Below are 20,684 nucleotides of genomic sequence, written 5' to 3'. Positions count from 1 at the left end.
GCACACTGGGCTACTGAGCTGTTGGTTGTCACTAGCAAGGTGTAGATCCAAATGAAGACTAAATTATGGCACTTCTAGTGCCATGCCCTAGATTCCAGCCGAGGAGGTGTTACTGCTGTTACGTTCATCTGTTCTCCTGCTCCCCATTTCCTCCAGCTGTGGACTTGGCAGACTTTTGCACCCTTGAAAATTGCTGAATCTTCCACTGAAGGAGAGAGGCTCTGTGGGCACAGGGCCTCCACCCCATGGTTTGTACCCAGAAGAGATCAGGCTGCACCCAAGTTCTCAGGTGCTCAGTTGATTTCATCTGTTCCTCTCCCTCTCCAGTGTTTTCCTTAATCTCAGGCCAGTCCTAAATCAGTGGAAACCATCTTAAATCTTCCCAGCAGGAGGCAAAGGAGGGGCCACGGGGAGTTTGGGTCCTGGGCTGTAGCTGGATTGTGGGTGCGTGCTCTACCGCACCCCCTTTCCTAAGGCTGAAGAGGGTTTGGGCTCCAGTCACTGAGAGTTTGGTCTTTGGCAAAGGCCCTTGGTGCCCCTTATTAATCATCAGTCTTCACTCTCCTCTGGGGGCAGAAAGTTGCACCCCTGGCCAGGTCCCCACACTCCATACAAATGGCCAGATATGTCGCTAGGCCTGAAGACAGGCTGGGATGTCAGAAACTGAATGAGTGAAGTGCTGATCTAGGAGCACTAGGAGGGGAACTGAAGCACATACGTGGCAAAAACTAGCATCTGTCTCCAAAGCTTCAGCTTTCAGTGGCTTGTCTAGCATCTCCTGGGAATCAGGGCCAGAACACAGGCCTGTAGGATCAGTGGTATAGCCAGGTTCTAACATCAGGGGGAGCAAACACATAAAAAAAGGCGCCATCCGACATATCAAATTACTAATTACATACTATGTTATACATATTTATTTTGTACTTAAAATAAAAACACAAGAATGATCCAGCCACAGAAGGGTTTACACAGCTGGCATGTCACAGGAGAACTTCAGATTATACTTAGATATACCTTAGATTCTAGAAAGTAAATGACAGGTTACAGTAGTTTATAATTGTCATAGGTTTAAAAAAAAAATACTGGCCACTTTTTCCAGTTACTAATTTCATTTTAAAATCAATCAATGAAATGCACTTTATTTACAATAGATCGTAATACTAAAGTCACCAAAAAGGCATGACAAATACAAGTTTTATGAGAATTGGTGAGCAAAAATCTCATAGCTATTCGGTGTTGGACAAAGCAATACTTTCCCTTAAAGTAGCTTTATTCATGGGGGTTTTTAAACAAACGACACAGGTTGGCAGTCTAACATTTTTGAAACACTTGAGTACTGAAAGGGGTTTCAACCAATTTAAGCTGCGCACGCGCGCGCGCACACACACACTCTCTCAATTTGTGCAAGCGTTTGCCCAGGCTGAGTCCCAGCACCTGCAGGCTTGGCAATTCATAGCTCTGGTACCTTTGGGCTTGCTGCGTCAGTTATGAAAGAAAAAAAATTGCTTGAGCCCTGGCACCTTTCATTACAAATTAAGCACCGATCTAGCGACATTTATTATTCTTTTTAGAGCCTCACCTTGTAGACACCTGTGAATATGTGAGAATCTCAGCTATCATTAACAACAACAAATACAAGATACTAGCCCTCATGGGAGAGTGACAAAGCTGGAAAACAGGACCCCTAAAAGCTCAAAAACCAGAAGGCAAATAAAAAGAATCCCAACTGTATTATATTTTAAAATCTCATGACTTTTAAGCCAATTTTGGGATATTTGGGGGCTTGCCTCATAATTTTTTGAGTGCTTGGCATTAGCACTAGTAAGGGAATCATCTGCTTTTCAAGGCCATCCAGGATACATCCCTATGAAAAATCAAGGACAAAGGTTATTGTTGGGAGACCTGGCACCATAAGATGTTGTGTGGTAAGTCACAGACACTGCTCAGAAACCAGGAGAGGTGAAATCCTGCCCCTTCCCTTATTGAAGTCAAGGGCAAACCCCGCATTGGTCAGCACAGACAGAGACAGGCTCCCCACCAAGCGCTGGAGCTGGTCAAATCCTTGATGGGCAGCAGCATCCTAATGCACCACCTCGGTGCAGGGCATAAGGCCCCACCAGCTCTTTTGATACTGAAGAAATTTTGCTTAGAAATAATGGTCGTAAAAGCCAAGTTCTGCATTCTGGCTGCATATACACATGCACCTGGCACTGACTTAAAAAGTTTAGTAAAAAGCAGTATAGTGAGCACGTGCTGATTTATTTTAAGGAGGTGCAAGGCTCCAGAAACGTGCTCACATGTATGTATCTGTGGTAACACACTATGAAGCACAGTGCAAACCCGCTGAAGAGGTGGAAAGGTACAACAAAAACAAACAGAGTATGGACACTGAAATGTAAACATAAGACTTAGCATACAAAACTCACCCATGATTTACTGATTATATCCTGTCATATGATGGGCTCTAAGCTAGTTAAAAAATAACAGCTTTATTTGAAAGCAGTCCAGGAAAGAAAGAGAGGAGTCTGATGCCAAAGCATCCATTATTCTATATCAAAGATTTGCATAATAAAATATGTTCGGGGGACAATGGGGGCGGCTATTAGATAACCATATATGGAAAACTATGTATTACTGTTACTTGATGTCAGACTGCCTATGCTCTATAGAGACTGAAATGCAGGGGATGTAAATAATCATATAGCTTCTGAGAGAAGAAGGGGTAGATCCAAGACTTGAAACAGATTTCAATTTTTTAATTATAGCTAATGTTAAAATTATATAATACATAGGTTAAGAAAAGAGTGGACAGCTGGGTATAGTGCTTAAATTATGTGAAAGTACAAAGGTTGGTTTAAAAGTCATACAGTACAGATCGTACCTACTCAGCAATAACTCATATTTAGATGACCATTTAAAGATACAGTTCAGTTATTAGCAATACTAGATAAAGAACTAATATAAGTACCCCAAGGATAATTCCTAAAGAATTACCATACTCTTACGCAGGATCCTGGCTCCTAGGCCCATGCAGCAGCCCAACGTTGATATTCCTTTGACTTAGCAGGTTTATTTTTCTGCCTAATGCATACTTGGTACATTTTTTTCATGCAGTGGTTTTTAAATGACTCTGTGTTCGGAGGAATTAGGAGATGGGCTGGCTGGGCTGGGTGTGAAGAGCATCTGGGGCAATCAAGGTTTAGATGGATAAACTGGGCACAGCCTGAAAGCTCCATCAACTGGTTTTCCCAGGAAAATCACATTCAGACAACCTGAACAAGATCATTTTCACTTCTTTAGAGCCTTCCAGGGCAGGGCCGCAAATATGAATGAATTACGCTTCTGTACAACCCTAGGAGTCAGGTATTACTCCCACTTTAAAAATGGGTAGCCTGAAGTTCAGACAGGTCAAGTGACTTGTTCAAGGTCAAATTGTGAATTTATGTCAACGCTAGGAAAAAAACCCAAATCTCCTGATTATAAATCCTGTGCTTCCCAGTATCAAATTCACATAACCCATCCATTCACATGTTGACAGATATGAAGAACCAAAGTTGCTTCTCACATCGACAGATCATGAACTTTCAGCTGGTAAATGGAACATCAAAATCAGACCATCAGGAAAAGTTTTTTTATGGATAATCAAGCACATAAGGATTAGAATAATAATTTCTTAGTTCCTTAGTTCTGGAGGATTTTAAAAGTGCATTTGAGTCCCTTATTTCCCACCACTTTCCCCCGAATATTTAGTTAAATGGATCCACACGGGGCTGGCGGGGCTGCAGGAAGCTCACTGCCCATGGTTGGGAGTTTGGTAGAGAATGGTGTATTTTGCATGCTGGTAAGTAAGGAGCAGTGCTGTATTCGACTCCTGTGCTGAATGCGTGTGTGTTATGCCCCTGTTCTCAGGCCTCCTGAGAGAAGACATGTGGCACCTAGTGGGCTCAAACCTTTGGTGGGACCCCGGAAAAAGGTGTGTTTAAGCTCTGGAGCATCCTGAGGGTCAGCACAGGCTCTAGGTCAAACTGTGGGGCACACCCCTTAGGGGTCACAGAGGAATGTTCGGGGGGGGGCACAGTGGGCCAGGAAAGCCTCCACGGGGCGGGGCAGGAGGGAGCGCCATGCAGCCCTGGCCTGCCCCAGTCACAGACCCAGCTTCTAGCCCCGTGCGTGACTCCATCCCCAGCTTTGGACCCTGGGACAGATGAAAAGGTGGGGAGGAGCAGGGGTGGACTGTGGGCAGGGCTGTGGGTGGAAGAGACAGGACAAGGAGCTCACCTCTCCAAGGGGAAGTTTCACCCACTGCCCAGGCCTCTGAGTTCCTGCCTCTTCCACCCACAGCCCTGCCCACAGTCCACCCCTGCTCTTCCCCAGGCCCCAACCACACCCACTGCTGACTTGCCACTACCTTTTCATCCCCCACCCCTCTGAGGGCTCCCCCTCTGGTAACCTCCTCCCCCACTTGTCTCCTCGCCCCCCAACCCCATTTCCTGCCCACCAGGAGACCCCCACAACCACCTGCTGTGCAGCTGCCTCGGCTGCTCGCCTCCTCACCCTGCTGCTGCCCCTCCCCCCATGACACACTCTCACCTTTTCAACTTAAAACACTAATAACATTCCCCAAGGGACATGAACAGGCAATAGGCATAGCGCAATTGCCAGATAGAGTCTCCTCTGCCTGGCAGAGAGTTCAGTGTATGCTGTATAGAGAAAGATGAAAAGCCAGGCTACCTGTGCCAACCTGAAATCTAATCTTGCCTTTGAGAACGTGCTTGTCATTGACAGCCTGCACTAAGGCAGTAGTTTAATTACCTTTTTAGACAAAATTCTCTGCCAGACTCATTTACTTAAACTGGGTTTGAATAAAACAACTAGATCAAGAAATAAACTCACTGGTTATGGCAGCTCCTCCTTGAGCCAGATCAGCAGTTCCTTCTTCTGGGTGGAGACTAATTGAAGGATCGTCATTTGGAAACTGTTTTTAACCCCCATAACATGTTTTCCTACAATATAAAAGCCAGCTGAACATGGCTAAAGGCTTCCTGGGTGTTGGCAAATGCTTGTTAAATGGCTTCATTACCACTTTAACGGCTTTTTAACAGTGTCAGTGATCTCTGCTCCTAGGTCTCTGGAAGGCATTTTCACGGTTTAAAAGTCAGGGATCCCTTTCCTTTCCCTTCCCTCACCCCCGACTCCTCACCCCCGCTTTGTCCTGAGGCGCCCTCCTGCAGCAGCTCCCCCCTGCCCTGAGGCGCCCCCACCATGGCAGCTCACCCTAGCCTGGGGAGCCGTCTGGCAGCTCCCCACCCCAGCTCGCCTCTGCTCCACCTCCTCCCCAAGCATGCCATGGCTGCCCCACTTCTCCCGCCTCCCAGGCTTGCGGCGCCAATCAGCTGTTTGGCGCTGCAAGCCTGGGAGAGAGAGAAGCAGAGGGGATGGCGTGCTCAGGAGAGGAGGCGGAGCCGAGGTGAGCTAGGGCAGGGAGTGGTTCCCCTGTGTGCCGCGCCCACTCTTACTTGCTCCAGGGGGCCCTCCCCGCCCCAGGTCCCTCTGCCTAAATGCTGACAACGACCAGGGCAGCTGAAGATCCGGCCGCCGTGGTCGCCACCGAAGGACCCGAAATGCCGCCCCCCAAATGCTAGTGCCCTAGGCGACTGCCTAGGTCGCCTAATGGGTTGCACTGGCCCTGAGGGGAGGCAGTACCTCCCCTTGTCTATTGTACCCACTGCCGATGCTCAGAGTGCTAAATCCAATCCCTGCACTGCCACGATTGTCCCCCCACCCGAGGCAATTTACAAAGGGCACAAGCTAAAGAGGACACATGACTGCCCCATGTGTCTCCTCTGTCAAGTGACACCCTCCATCCCCACCCAACCTGGGGCTGCTTTGTTCTCCCTGCCCCACATTACCTGTGGTGAGGGGCTCATGGGTTCTGTCGTTCTCTCTCTGCGCCTCCCCCTTCCCCAAACAAGTTTGACCTGCTCTCTCTGGCAGCTGGGCAGGGAGTGGGACAGAGCCGCTTCTGTTTGAGAGAGCCTGGCATCACCTCTGTAAGACTGTCACCCATTCCCAGCTTCTGGTAAACAGAGGCTGGGACACCATCCCTGTCCATCCTGGCTAATAGTCATTGGTGGACCTATCCATGAACTTATCTAGTTCTTTTTGAACCCTGTTGTAGTTTTGGCTTTCACAACATCCTCTGGCAAAGAGTTCCACAGGCTGACTGTGCATTGTGTGAAGAAATACTGCCTATTGTTTGTTTTAAACCTGTTGCCTATTAATTTCATTTGGTGACCCCTAGTTCTTGTGTTATGAGAAGGAGTAAATAACACTTTCTTGTTTACTTTCTCCACACCAGTCATGATTTTATAGCCCACTATCATACCCCCCTTAGTCGTCCCTTTCCCAAGATGAAAAATCAGCTTTATGGAAGCTGTTCCATACTCCTAATAATTTTTTTCCCTTTTCTGAACCTTTTCCAATTCCAATATATCTTTTTTGAGATGGGCAACCACATCTTTACGCAGTATTCAAGATGTGCATGTACCATGGATTTAAATAGAGGCAATATGATATTTTCTGTTTTATCTATTACCATGAAATTTGTAATCCTTTTTGATGCAATAAAATTACAACAGCTCTTTGTGTGTGTCACTCCTGTTGGATTGCAGTTGGAGTCAGAGTATATCAGGGTTGGAAGGGACCTCAGGAGGTCACCTAGTCCAACCCCCTGCTCAAAGCAAGACCAATCCCCAATATTTGCCCCAGATCCCTAAATGGCCCCCTCAAGGATTGAACTCACCACAGTGGGTTTAGCAGGACCACTGTTATCCCTTGCTCCCCATTGTCAGATTAAACTGTAGGCTCCACTGCTGGTGCTGCCCATCTGTTAATTCCTTTCAGTTTCAGGTTTGCAATCATACTTCCCCCAGAACCCAAAGACTTTGGTCTCTCGTAAACTGCCCGGCAGGTCATGGGAATAGTGCCGCCGGATCACTAGTCAGCATTGTTTATGGTCGGAACTACAATGGCATCTGATCGTCTTAACCTCTGACTTTCGTTCTTGATTAATGAAAACATTCTTGGCAAATACTTTCGCTTTGGTCCGTCTTGCGCCAGTCCAAGAATTTCACCTCTAGTGGCACAATACGAATGCCCTCAGCCGTCCCTCTTAATCATGGCCCCAGTTCCGAAAACCAACAAAATAGAACCAGAGTCCTATTCCATTATCCCTAGCTGGAGTATTCTGGCGACCAGCCTGCTTTAAACACTCTATATTTTTCAAAGCAAATGCTTCAGACCCCCAGTTAAGAGCAACAACGGAGCACCGAGAGGGAGGGGTTGGGACAGCTCACCTCGTGACAGATCCAACTATGAGCTTTTTAACTGCAGCAACTTTAATATATGCTATCGGAGGGGAATTACCGCGGCTGCTGGCACCAGACTTGCCCTTCAATGGATCCTCGTTAAAGGATTTAAAGTGTACTCATTCCAATTACAGGGCCTCGAAAGAATCCTATATTGTTATTTTTCGTCAGGAGTGGGTAATTTGCGTGCCTGCTGTCTTCCTTGGATGTGGTAGCTATTTCTCAGGGATCCGAGAGGCTGCTTGTTGGAAGCTTGAGAAGTTTCTGCTTCCCTTTTCCCTCCTGTGGAGGATCATAGTGCATCATCCCCTTTCAAACAGGAACAGAGCATGTTTGGAGCCAGAGGTTTGTCTGGCTCCAAACAGGCTCACAAGACAAACGTGGCTTTCGTTATGGTGTCCAGAGTCAACGCAGCGCTGGCTGGAGACACTGATGGTCTAAAGCAAGGGTAGTTAACCTATGCCACGCGTGCTGAAGGTGGCACACGAGCTGATTTTCAATGGCACTCACACTGCCCAGGTCCTGGCCACCAGTCCAGGGGGCTCTGCATTTTAATTTAATTTTAAATGAAGTTTCTTAAACATTCTGAAAGCTTATTTACTTTGCATACAACAATAGTTTAGTTAGTATAGTTAAGTCTATATTATAGACTTATAGAAAGAGACCTTCTAAAAACGTTAACATGTATTACTGGCACAGGAAACCTTAAATCAGAGTGAATAAATGAAGACTTGGCACAGCACTTCTGAAAGGTTGCTGACCCCTGGTCTAAAGCCACATTTTGAGTGGGTAGATGGCCCTTTATAAAGGCATCATTCATGCACCAGCTCCCCAGAGGTGCTCATCACTAGGATACAGAAACTGTCTGCACCCACTGTGTTCAGTGGGAGGAAGGGCAATGCCACTCTTGGGATATTGGGCTAGGAAGAGCAGCTGAGCTTCTTGGTTGGGGGAGGGGTCCCAAAAGTTCAGGGACCCCTGGAGAAATGGGGCTTAGAACCTTTGCCTAGAGTTTGTCAGCCTTTGTCTAGGAACTATTTTTCCAAGTGGAAGGCTCAGTTTTCTAACCAAGCCATGTCCAGTGTTTAAAAAAATGAGTTTGCAATTAAAATGACTGTGACACCTGGGCCAGGACTTAGGCCCGCTGGGTACTAGGACAGTGCCAACAGCTTTCTGGTGCCACTGATCTGCCTTATTTACTATGAGAAAATACCATCTTGCACTACTATGCAGGGAGCAAAGCCATGTGCGTTTCCCAGGGCATGGCAGAGCTGGGCAGTGTGAGAGATTTGGCACATGGAGTCAGAGCCCAGCCTGGCTAAGACTTGCTTCTTTCTTACTGAAAACCTGTGGGCAGTTTCTACTTCTACTAGAGAAAAACATTCCCAGCTTGTCCAATGCGTGTGGAGCGCAAGAGGCCCCCCGGGACAGCGCTACGGGGCCCTGGGCCTTTACTAGAAACTGACGTGTCTTTTCACCGATCCCCACGAACTCACCCCCCGGGAAACTCTGTCTCAAGGCCCTGCGGGGCTGGAGGCTGAGAGCAATGACCGCCGGGGGAAGCGCTGAAGGCCAGAGCAATTAGCGCTGAGCCCCTGCCCGCTCCGCAGAAATAAATTCGGATCAACAGGGCAAAAGGCCAGATAGCGCCCGCGGATCTCGAACCCCCGGAGGGGCTGGGTTTTCAATTGAATGAAGCTGCGAAGGAACCGCTGAGCTAAAGCCGGCCCAGTAACAAAGCCTCTCCGAGAGCTGTAAGAGTTCTCAGTGGGGCGGAGCCATGCAAATAACTAAAGCAGGAGATTAGATGTTATAGGGTCCTGGAAGGGGAAAGGCAAACCCGACGCCTACCGCAAGCGCCTGGTTGAATTGCATCCATTACTCCCTTGCCAGGACCGATCCATGTCAAGATGGCGGCGCCCAGAGAGGTGAGCACGAGCCAATTCTTGTATCAGAGCCGGTCATTCCGTCCCCTCCTGTCACGACCCGAGGCTGCAGCGTTGGGGGAGGAAATGCGCCCTGCTCCATCCCCCTTGCCTCGCGGGACCCTGTTCTCCCCTCGTGTCCCGGTCCGGCCGCGGGCTTTCTTGGGCTGCTCCCGCGTGTGCGGAGCTGCAGCCGCATCAGAGGGAGAAGCTGCTGGGGGGGGACAGGAGGCCGCTTGAGGCTTTTGGCGCACCGCAGCGGGAGGAAACTTTTCTTTCCCTTCCCCCCCCTTTGGAGTAAGGAAGGGAGGTTTGTATTCCTCATTTCCCGAGTCAGCAAACCTCGACATCGACTCCCTGGCTCCCGGCACGAGGACAGGCTTGTTACTGCACCCGGCACTCATGGGCAAGCAGGTTAACTCGATGTTCCTGCCAAAGGGCTTAGCGGAGGAGTTAAAATGATTAGGGGGATGAACAGCTTCTATCTGACGAGAGATTAAAAAAACTGGGATTTGTCAGTTTGGAAAAGAGGTGACTAAGGGGGTATATGACAGAGGTCTATAAAATCATGAGTGGTGTGGAGAAAGCAAATGAGGAAGTGTTATTTACTCCTCATAACACAAGAACTAGGGTCACCAGATGAAATTAATAGGCAGCAGGTTTAAAACAAATAAAAGGAAGTATTTCTTCACACAAGGCACATTCAACCTGTGGAACTCCTTGCCAGACGATGTTGTGAAGACCAAGATTATAACTGGGTTCCGAAAAGAATTAGATAAGTTCATGGAGGATAGGTCCATCAATGGTTATTAGCCAGGATGTTTGCCAGAAGCTGTCGATGGGATGGATCACTTGATGATTACCTGTTCAGTTCATTCCTCTGAAGCACCTGGCATTGGCCACTGTGGGAGGACAGGATACTGAGCTAGATGAACCCTTTGGTCAAACCCAGTGTGGTCATTCTTCTGTAGTAGCTACTAGAGTTGGCATTTTAAATATCATTAGCCTCCAGTGTTAATGTCTCGTTGAGATGAATAGGCTAGTTCACCCCTGAGAACTCTTGTTACAGGCTCCCTATAGGGCTGAGTGGACCTGCCTATGTGTTAATGTTTGGGTTGCACTTGAAAAGTGTTTATTTCACAGGCATCAGTGCTACTGACCTGCTGGCTTGTTTGTGTTGTTTCTAAAAGGAGTGCTGAGATTCCTGAGCATGATTCTACAGCAGTTAGTTTGTCCCCCTAATACCTGGGGCCTTGACCTGCTTGCATCATATCTGGCTTTTGCTGGCGTTGTCTGTCTGCACTTTTGATTCAGTACATTCACCTCTTCAACTGTGTCTACACATGAACTCGCACTGGTCTAACCAAAGGTGTGTTTTTAAACTGATTCAGTTACACCACAGCAAACCCCTTTATGGACACACTTGTACTGATTTACACTCATTTAACTAAACTGGTTTTTACACAGATTTAAACTAGTCCAATTCCTGTGTGTAGACCAGGCCCAAGACTCTGTCCACACTGCAGGAGAAGGGCTGTGTTAACAGATTCCATTTTTATAAACAGTAGGTGTTCCTTTCCCATCCCCTGTGGGTCCTCAGCAGCAACTCTTCTTCCTCAATGGAGCCCAGTAGCCCTGCTCTTCTCTTTGTGCCCCATGGAGGACTCAGGGACATTTTGTCTTCCCTTTAACCTGCTGTGAGGGGAGCAGCTGTCATAGTTCAGGACAACTGCACCTGTACTCCCCTCAGCTGGGTGGAGGCACATGCCTCTCTCCTGACTGGGGTTTTTCTTGGCTGCACAGTTCCCTGCCTACAGTTTGTTATTCCCAGCAAGCCAGGCAGCCTAGGCAGGCCAGTGGCTGTACTTTGCTCTTCCTCTTCAGAGGCTTTAAGCAGTGTATTTGTGCTCAGTTACAAGTTATCCCACAACACTTTTCCAAGCAAGCAGATTTATTCTGAAGGTGAAAGCATTATAGAGAAAACACATTAAAACAAAGAATGCTAATAAGCTTTCCAGAGATCACCTTCTCACTCCAACAAGGGCTCTGGTGAAGTCAGTCCTTCAAAGCCCACAAAGGGGTTTTTCTGTGGCTGCAAATTCATAACTAGGACTCTACCAACTTAATGGTTCATTTTGGTCAATTTCACAGTCAAAGGATTTTTAAAATAGTAAATTTCATGATTTCAGCTATTTAAATCTGAAATTTCACAGTGTTGTAATTGTAGGGGTCCTGACCCAAAAAGGAGTTGTGGGGAGTCGCAAGGTTGTTGTAGGGGCGGTTGCAGTACTGCTACCTTTACTTCTGCGCTGCTGCTGGTGGCGGTGCTGCCTTCAGAGCTGGGCAGCTGGAGAGCGGTGGCTGCTGGCATGGTATGATATTGCCACCCTTACTTCTGCGCTGCTGTCTGCAAAGCTGGGCCCTCAGTCAGCAGCCGCCACTCTTCAGCTGCCCAGCTCTGCAGGCAGCAGTGCAGAAGTAAGGGTGGCATGGTCTGGCATTACCACCCGTACTTCTGTGCTGCTGCTGGCAGGGTGCTGCCTTCAGAGCTAGGTGCTTAACCAACAGTTGCTAGCCTCTGGCTCCCCAGTTCTGAAAGGACCACGGAAGTAAGGGTGGCAATACCACAATTGCCTGCCCCCCAATAACCTTACAACCCCCCTGCAAGTCCCTTTTGGGTCAGGACCCCCAATTTGATAAACGCTGGTCTCCTCCATGAAATAAGTATAGTATAAGGTAAAAGCACACAAAAGACCAGATTTCTGGTCTGTGACGTGTTTTTTCATGGCTGTGAATTTGGTAGGGCCTTATTGATAACAGCTTCAGCCCAGAACAAGTACATCCATGAATAGGTTAGTCTGTCCTTTTACAGCCTGGGCCTTTGAACTTCAGATTCTGGAAACAGATAAGCAATAGACAATCATCCTCTCCTCAGGATATAGCTCTAGAGGGCTTTTGCATAACTAGAGTTGAGAATTTGCATTTTCCTCACCTAGAGATTCCCCCACTTGACACTGTCTGTCCAAAAGCTCATTCTGGGCTCATTATTCAATATAGTCCTTGGAAGTTCCAACTCATATCCCATCTCCCCTCTAGCAAGGTCACATACACTCCTCGATAACACGTAACCTTTATGTTTGACACAGCGGACTTGAAAGATACTTAGTTCAATGGGATTTTTCCAGGCTATAGCAGGAAATAGTCATATGTCTCATAGTACTGTCTCCTGGGTCCTAGCCCCAGGGGACATTTCTTGCTGGGGCTGGAGTGGGCCCATTTGTCTTGAGTGTGTTTCCTTGGTTGTATTTGATTGGAGGCAGCGCTGACGACCTGCTCCCCAGGATGCACCTTCCCTCACTTAAATCTGATGATCTCTTTCTCCTTCCACCTAGGGAACGTCTCAGGAGCTGGAAGCAGCCATGGAGGAGGAGGAAGATGCAGGACACATGCAGGTCGGCTCCCCCCTTTGGATGCATGTGAGATGGGCAGTGGGGGCTCTGCTGGTGTCCCCATGTATGTGGGGAGGGTTCAGTAGTGGGGAATCATAAGCCCTGCTAGCAGCCGCTGTGTTGTGCTTGGGGGAGAGTGGAATTGAGCATCCTGGTGGTGCCTTGGCTGACCATCTAGCTCATGTCTCTCTATACCACAAAGGCAGATCTGGAGCAAGAGGAGCCGGAGCCCAGGCTCCGAGACACCCCAGAGGACATCTCCTTTGAAGCTGCTGCCAACACCATCGCTTTCCACCCCAGCCAGGACATCCTTGCAGCCGGCGATGTGGATGGCGATGTCTATGTGTGAGTTGGATCTATCTGAGAGAAGAGCACCGTGTAGATAATCAGCAACAGGCTCTAGCAACAGGCAGTGCAACCAGGGAGCTGCAAGGAAACCCCGGGGTCAGCACTGCCCAGGAGGCAGAGAGAGAGGGGCCCCTATGGGGTGTATACTACGAGTAGGAGTCCGTGACCCCATGGCCCATCCAGCTCCACCCCACCACTGTCCATAGGAGCCAGGCTCAGCTGCTGGAGGTGACGGAGCCGGGAGAAGCCTGGGTTTGGGAAGAGGCTTCCTGTGCAGAGTGATGTGTGTTTAGTGGTGTTTTTTTCCATGCTCCAAGGCTAGGTTGGCTTGAAGAAACCACTTAACTCTGCAGAGGAAGACTGGGGCTGGGCAAAGCTGCTTCCAGTAATGGAGCACTGGCATTTGGGATGCTGTAGCTGGGGACACATCATCCTTCCTCCGCCAAGAGCTTAGACTGGGAACAGGTTCTTGGCTGGCATGGCTCCATTTCAGCACTTGACGGTGCCACAAATCTGTCTTGCACTCACACAGGTGTAGTGCAAAGTCTCTGCCTCTTGCTGCACCTGCCATCTCTCCCAGCTGCAGTGGTGCCTCTCTAGTGACCTGCCTTGGACCTGCCCAGCATTCACGGTCCCTCACGATCCCATTGGTTTGGAGATTGGCCTCCTGCTAGCCCTGGGGAGTCTCCAGTTCCTGATAGTGAGCGCTGGGAAACAGGGGTCTCCCTTTGTGGGAGCTGACCCTCAATGCTGAGGTGCCACCTGTTCTTTTCCCATCACACAGCTGGGGCTCCTGCTCCACCGGGATCTTTTTTCTTCCATGTGAATCCAGCTCCTCAAACCTCTGACTTCTGTTTCCCTTCCACCTCTGGGGGCTGGCGATGCCCCAGTAATCTGGACATGGCATATCCCTCCCTTCTCCAGTCCTGTACCATGAAAGCCCCCTCTGGACACAGACCTCCCCATTCAAGGCATCAGGAGTCCCTAATCTTGGATGTGAATGCTCCTTCCACGCCCAAAGCTGTACTCCTCAGCTGGAAGGACAAGACAGGGAGCAGCTCCCGACTGGTGTTGCCTTAACACACATGCTTTTGTTTCAGATATTCATACTCATGCCTGGAGGGCGGGAACCGGGAGCTCTGGTCCTCGGGACATCACCTGAAATCCTGCCGGGAAGTGTCCTTTTCCCACGATGGACACAGTGAGTGCACCTCCCTTCGACTTTCTAACACCATTGTAGCGACCTGTGCAGACTTGCTGGGTGGAGGTCAAGCTAGCAAGGAGGATGCCTTTCTCTGCCTTCTGGGGAGAAGCCCCTCTCCTTGCACCCTGGAAGGGGGGCTGCTGAGCCTGACTGAGTCTCAGCGATGCAGCAGTATGAGGAGTTTGCTGGAGTTTGCTTAGAAGTCTGTCAGCCAATTGCTGAGCAGGCCTAGCTGTGCTTGGCTCAGGAAATGTGCTGAGCTCCCAACCTGTGGATGAGATCAGCTGTGCCTGGGAGTGAGGGGTCCAGAGAGACTAGAATGTATAGGGGAAGTGTGGAGAGGCGGGGCTGAGGCTGCTTGGCTGTTGCACAGTGACTGCTCAGAGCCACGCACTCAGTCTGTACTGTGGAGACTAGAGATCCGAGAGGTGTGGCGGGGGCAGACTTACCAGACTGCCAAGGGTTTCCTCCCTGTAGCTCAGAAGTCCCATTCTGCCACGATGTTTCTGCGCCCTAGCACACTGTGTTACGCTGCTCCAGGGCAGGGCTAGGATCCTGGCCGGCTTCATGGCCACAGAGCCCAGGGATAACAGCGATCCTGGGGGAATCCTGCTGGTGAGGGATAAGCACAGGACATGGGCACTGGAGTTGGGTAATTCGGGGTCACTCCTGCTGCTCTGGTTGCTGGATGGGCTGGGGGTGCTGAATGTATACTATGTGTCTTGTCCTCAGAGCTCTTCACCGTGTCTAAGGATAAATCCATCCACATCCTGAACGTGGAGGAGGGCCGGCTGGTGACACGCTTCTCCAAGGCTCACAGGTATGTGTCTATAGGGGATTCCTGGCCCCACGCAGCCCTGCCCTGCCCAGCGAAGGCCTCCTAGGAACTGGCTGCCTAAGCTCCCTAGAGCAGGAGAGTGGTTCCTCCCTGAGTGTCCATTGGTTCAGCGTTTCCACTAGAGCTGGCTGCCCCTCTTGGCAGGGAGCTAGTCTCCTGTGCACTCTCTCTTGCCCATCATGTCCATCCCTGATGCTGAGTGCTGCTTGGTGCTGGCTGAGCCATGTGTGGGATCGGGAGCAGGGAAATCTGCCCTAAGGCTGCCATCCCTGGTGGGGCTGTCAAAGACTCTGATGGGACGCTGGGGCAAAGAGCAGGCCAAATGACCAAAACCCTGGAGCCAGCCATGGGGCCAGGACTATAGTGACAGCCTGCTGGGTCCGGGTGGTCACCGGTCACCTTCTACCGACCCCTCTGGCCGAGTCGGGCTGCAGGAACTAGCTCTGGAGCAGTGGTTCTCAAACTTTTTTAGTGGGGACCCTTTTCACATAGCAAGGCTCTGAGTGCGACCCCCCCCCCTATACATTAAAAACACTTTTTTATATATTTAACACCATTATAAATGCTGGATGCAAAGCAGGGTTTGGAATGGACAGCTCGCAACCCCCCATATAATAATCTCGCGACCCCCTGAGGGGTCCCAACCCCCGGTTTGAGAACCCCTGCTCTGGAGGGAGCTGGTTTCCTCCTCCCCCACACATGCTGATAGGAGGTGCTGCCCTCTCCAGATGGCCCCCTTGAGAGGTTCGAGAGCTCCTGGGGTGCTCTCTGCTGCCTGAAAATGGGCTCCTTCCATGTTCCCTCACCCTAGGAACACCCAGCATGCTGGGGGTGCCAAACTCCCTCCTCCCCCAGATTCCACCTGTGCTCAGTACCATGGCTAGAGCTGCCATGTAGGCAGACCTCCATGGCAGGGCCTTTGAATGGCAGATGGCTCTCTGAGGTGCCTCTGGTCCCTGCCACAGCGTGGAGCATCTCACAGGGCTGCCTCAGGTAGAAAGGTCTCTCAGTCCCCGACGTTCGTAGTGACTGGGGCAGGGGTCTTCACAGCTCAGCCCTGAACAGCCTGCTGGTGATAGACGAGCACCTCTTTGCCACGGGGGACGATGGCGGGATGCTGAAGGTGTGGGACCTCCGCAAAGGCACAGCCATCATGGAGATGCGGCAGCATGAGGAGTACATCAGCAGCATGGCCATAGATGAGAACAAGAAGCTCCTGCTCACCACCAGGTGACATTGGGGTCCTCAGCCACATGTACCGGGGGCGCCTGCGGGCACATAAGGCAGCAAAGCCTGCTCCGGGGGGCCTGAGAGCAGAGGGAGAGCAGGTTTGTTCGTACCTTGTTGGTTCTGCTTGTCTAATGCAGGTGACACAGTTGTCTTTGCCCTTGAAGGAGTGGGTAAGTGGTATTATCACCATGGCCCCAGACCCTTTGTAATCACTGGAGTTTGTTGTGCTTCTCATCCTGGACAATCCCAAAGGGGGCGATCACTTATATCCTCTCTCTGAAGTGTGCAGCCACCTCTGGGGGTTATAAAGGTAACACTTGCCAGTTTAGGACAGGAAGTGAGGAATCCCGTGTCTAAGTGAGTGCAATGTACCACTTTGATTCCCACAGCGGCGATGGAACCATGGGTGTCTTCAACATCAAGAGACGGCGCTTTGAGCTGCTCTCAGAGCCTCAGAGTGGAGACCTGACGTCCATCGCGCTGATGAAGGTAGGTGCTCACGGGCCACCTTTGTGACTGTTCTTCATGTGGGGGTAGCAATACAGAGCCAGGCTTCCCTGCCTCAGCACTGAGCTGTCCCAGACGTGGGCAGTGGTGAGTGCTCCAGTGCCCTTTAATATTCAGTCATGAGCTCGAAGGACCCTGCTCAGTTAAACACGTGGACTCCCTTGACTAAGAGGAAAGGAGCCCATTCTGTCACACTCCCTGTGCTATCGGCCCCTGACGTTAGCACTCCCTGCTAGAGAGCCCGTGTGGGGAGGGGAGGGGAGGGGAGGGTCCTGTCCTGAGCTTTTGCTTTTTCAGCTCCGCCTCATTCACTTCTTGTCCAGAGAGGGAAGAAAGTGGCATGTGGCTCTAGCGAGGGGACCATTTATCTCTTCAACTGGGACGGTTTTGGTGCCACTAGCGACCGCTTTGCAGTGAAGGCTGAGTCCATCGACTGCATAGTCCCAGTCACGGAGAACGTCCTGTGCACAGGTTCCATCGATGGAGTCATCAGGTTAGAGAGCCCAGTGCCGGCTCCCAGCAGGGAGGCTGGGAAAAGTGGGCTGCCTGCCTTGCTTCTGCTAGCAGGGCTGAGAGGACGTGATGGACTTCTGCTCAGAGGCTCTACAGGGTGTGAATACCAGGGAGAGTGGGGGGAGAAGGGCCAAGGGGTTAGGAGTATTGGAGTGGAATTGAGCAAAGGGAAAATACACCTCTACCCCAGTATAATGCTGTCCTCGGGAGCCAAAAAATCTTACCGTGTTATAGGTGAAACCCCGTTATATCGAACTTGCTTTGATCCGCCGGAGTGCACAGCCCCGCCCCCCTGGAGCACTGAATTGTGTTTGAATTCGTGTTATATTGAGTTGCGTTATATTGGGGTAGAGGTGTATTTGTCAAAGGCAAATGCAGTCGTGGAATAATATGCCAAGGGAAGAGGGCACATTACAAGCAGACAGGGCAAAGCCCTGGCAGAAGTACTGCAAGGGAATCCCCTGCCCTGATGCTGGGGGATGGACTTCAGACAGTCTACTGGGTTGGATCCCTCTGGGTGCCTCCATGAAAGGGCTGTTGGTGGGAAATCTTGGGAGCTGTGCTGCTAACACCATGAAGGCAGTTAAACTGGAAAGAATCAAAACCCCAGACTGGCCTCGCTGTGCGTTCAGGGCTGTTCCTACTGTGCATTTCATTCTGGGTGCTTCTGTTCCCAGTGCATTTCCCTTCCTGGGTTCTGGCTTTCAGCACTGTGCTGGATTTGGATTCCCAGGGGATGTTTACATTAATTCCTGACAGCGAAGTGAGAATTTATCTCCTTGGAGCTGGATCTGCTGAGCTTTTTTACTAAGCCCTGAATTTGGGGCTTAAACCACTTGGCACTTCCCCACTTCTAAGCTCTCAGCATCCCAGAAGACCCCTGTCTGGTAGGTGGGTAGTGATGGGGTAGCATGCAAGTTTACTGGACAGTTGGCCCTGTATTATAGTCTTCTAATCTCTGAGTGCCCCAGAACACCTCCTCTTGATGGGTGGGTTGGCTGGAGTACCATGCATAGTTACTGCGGACCTGGCCCTCCTTTAATCAAGCTTCTTTTCTTGTCTCAGGGCAGTGAATATTTTACCTAATCGGGTGATAGGCAGCGTTGGACAGCACCTGGGGGAGCCCATTGAACAGCTGGCCAAGTCCCACACTGGTCAGCTGCTGGCCAGCTGTGGCCACGACCAGAAGGTGAAGTTCTGGGACATCTCATCACTCTGCTCTGTGGTGGTGGATGATTACCGGAAGAGGAAGAAGAGTGGGCAGCTCAAGGCCCTGAGCAGCAAAGCCTTGGGCGGCAGAGAGGACTTCTTTGCCGACCTGAGAGAAGAGGCAGAGGCAGCAAAGGAGGAGCAGGAGGAGGAAAGCAACAGTGATGACAGTGACTGACGGAAGCCCAGTGGCCTCTGGGAGATTCCATGGCCAGAAAGCTCTGTGGGGACATGGACTATGAAGCCAGCAGATTCTGCAGCCGTGGGAAGGATGCGTCCTCGCTGTGTTGTGGAAGCAGCTGGAGGCCAAGCTCATTTTCCCATAGAGGACTGGCTCGTCTGGGAGTGTTCCTGCAGGCCAGAGTGCTAGCAGGGCCCTTGGTGCAGCTGAGCTGACGAGACGCAACGTCCCTCTCTCTGTCCTCATTAAAGGCCGATGCAGGTCTTATGGGGAGAGGGGCTGGAACCTCCTGCCAGCTGGGATGACCAGGCTTTGTTTGGAAAGAAGCAACGCACCTGATGGGAAAGGAGTTTCTCCAGTTTTCTCTCTCCAGGAGGAAACAACATACCTCAGCCCCTCTCCACCCTCTGCCCCAGCCCCTCCCTTGTGAGCTCTCACAAGCACCAGGTGCCTTATGGGACATAGGCTGAGCCCTGAATTCCTTCCCCACCCCGCCGGTTGGCAGGAGCCTGGAGGTGAATGTGGTGGTCTGTGGTCCAGGAGCTCTCTCCAAATTCCTTTGTGCACCAAAGAATCCCTGCAGCGAACAGTGTGAATTCCAGTCCCTTCTGCATGGAGCACTGGGCCAAGGCCCTAGAGCATCTGGCTGTGCTGGTCTAAAGCAGGTGCCTGAGCTCTGGGTGCTGCCTGTGGGATGACACAGCAGAGGGTTCCCTGTTGCTCCTGTGTCACCAGAGATGCCGAAAGCCACTTTCTCAGAACTGCTGCTTAGGCACCTGTAGTAACGAGATGTGGGACAGGGAGGGGAAGAAGAATCCCCTCACCTGCCAGCCGTGTTTCACACCGACCCCCTCCCTGGCCTCTTGAAGTTTACTACAAACTACTAAGCTCAGAGCCCCTTTGCTGGTCCAGGTGATATGGGCACTGCTGCCAGCTGTATTTCTGTCAGGCCAGGCTTTCCCCAGCCACCCTCACAACGTCTCCTCCCTTTAAAAGTGTCTTCAAGAAAAAAACCAGCCAGTTGCACCAGCTTCTCTCCAAGCTGAGAAGAATCATGTAGACAAGAAACTTGGACAAGCCACAGTGCAGGGCCCAGGTGTTGCCTGTCTGAGGAGAGTGACTGATTCCCATTGTGAATTTGTATGTGAATAAACCATCAGGAAGCTTCTGTCCCAAGCTGGTCGGGGTGTAAGTGATAATCCAGCAGAGTTTGCTGTTAGACTAGTACTGCCAGTATGTTCTAACAGTGAGAGTGTGTGTGACTGACAATCACACTGCTGCTGCTATGGCATCTGCTGACACAGGAGAGTGCGTGCTGTTTTCAGCATGTGTCTGCTTAGTGGATCTCCTGGGAAACGGGGGAGCAGATATGCAGAGATTGGGGGCAAGAGTTTTGTTGTGCTGTTGGAAAGCGTGGGGAGAGGGATGTGGCCCAGTAAGTTACCACAAGGCCTTTCACCTCTGGCCTCTAAGATTCAGATTTGACCGACAGGCTGGGGGAACGCCCAAAAGAAACAACAGAAATTATCTTGGCTCTCCTGACTGAGGGGGCTGGCCTGACATTCCTTACTCAGGTTGACAGTCTGTGGGGCTGGTTGTCACGGGAAGGCGGAGGGAGCTAGCCTGGGGGGGGGGCGGAGGGGGCCGTGCAGTGGGGGGAGAAGCTGCATGGGAGGGGCACTGCAGTGGGCCCAGGTGTCTGGCTGTTGCACCCCTCCCCCTTCAGTGTCAGCTTCCATTCCTGCATGCAGAGCCACTGCAGGTCTCCATTCAGGATACCGGTTTTCCCAGCACTCTTTTGGCTAGTGCCAGGGTATCCGTGTTACCAAAACGCAGGTGGAGGGGGGGGGGGGTCACCCTAGAGCCCAGACCAGGGACCTAGTGTGGCCCTGGAGACAGGAGCTGAGATTCTC

General features: G+C 50.8%; 1 protein-coding gene across 2 annotated transcripts; it reads left to right on the top strand.

Moving 5' to 3' along the window:
• Positions 1–8,086: 8,086 nt before the first annotated feature.
• Positions 8,087–19,947, top strand: WDR55 (WD repeat domain 55). 2 transcript variants are annotated; one of them, XM_032801742.2, is made up of 9 exons: positions 8,087–9,295; positions 12,685–12,744; positions 12,944–13,086; positions 14,190–14,290; positions 15,026–15,113; positions 16,182–16,361; positions 16,751–16,850; positions 17,192–17,361; positions 18,447–19,947. In XM_032801742.2, the coding sequence occupies exons 1-9, from the start codon at positions 9,278–9,280 to the stop codon at positions 18,766–18,768; spliced, it is 1,182 nt and encodes a 393-aa protein (XP_032657633.1). In that variant the 5' UTR covers positions 8,087–9,277; the 3' UTR covers positions 18,769–19,947. The 2 variants fall into 2 exon arrangements, with proteins under 2 accessions (XP_032657633.1, XP_032657634.1); XM_032801743.2 differs by lacking the exon at positions 8,087–9,295 and adding an exon at positions 10,462–10,661.
• Positions 19,948–20,684: the final 737 nt, after the last annotated feature.

The sequence above is a fragment of the Chelonoidis abingdonii genome, chromosome 7, assembly GCF_003597395.2.
Source record: "Chelonoidis abingdonii isolate Lonesome George chromosome 7, CheloAbing_2.0, whole genome shotgun sequence".
Taxonomy (NCBI): Eukaryota; Metazoa; Chordata; order Testudines; family Testudinidae; genus Chelonoidis; species Chelonoidis abingdonii.
This window is presented reverse-complemented; position numbering and strand designations above follow the sequence as displayed.

What these genes read in the sequence shown, in the direction of transcription:
- WDR55 (XM_032801742.2), top strand. An exon ending in AAGATGCAGGACACATGCAG is followed by an intron (nt 12,745 to 12,943) that starts GTCGGCTCCCCC and finishes TATACCACAAAG; the next exon opens with GCAGATCTGGAGCAAGAGGA. An exon ending in CGTCCATCGCGCTGATGAAG is followed by an intron (nt 16,851 to 17,191) that starts GTAGGTGCTCAC and finishes CTTCTTGTCCAG; the next exon opens with AGAGGGAAGAAAGTGGCATG.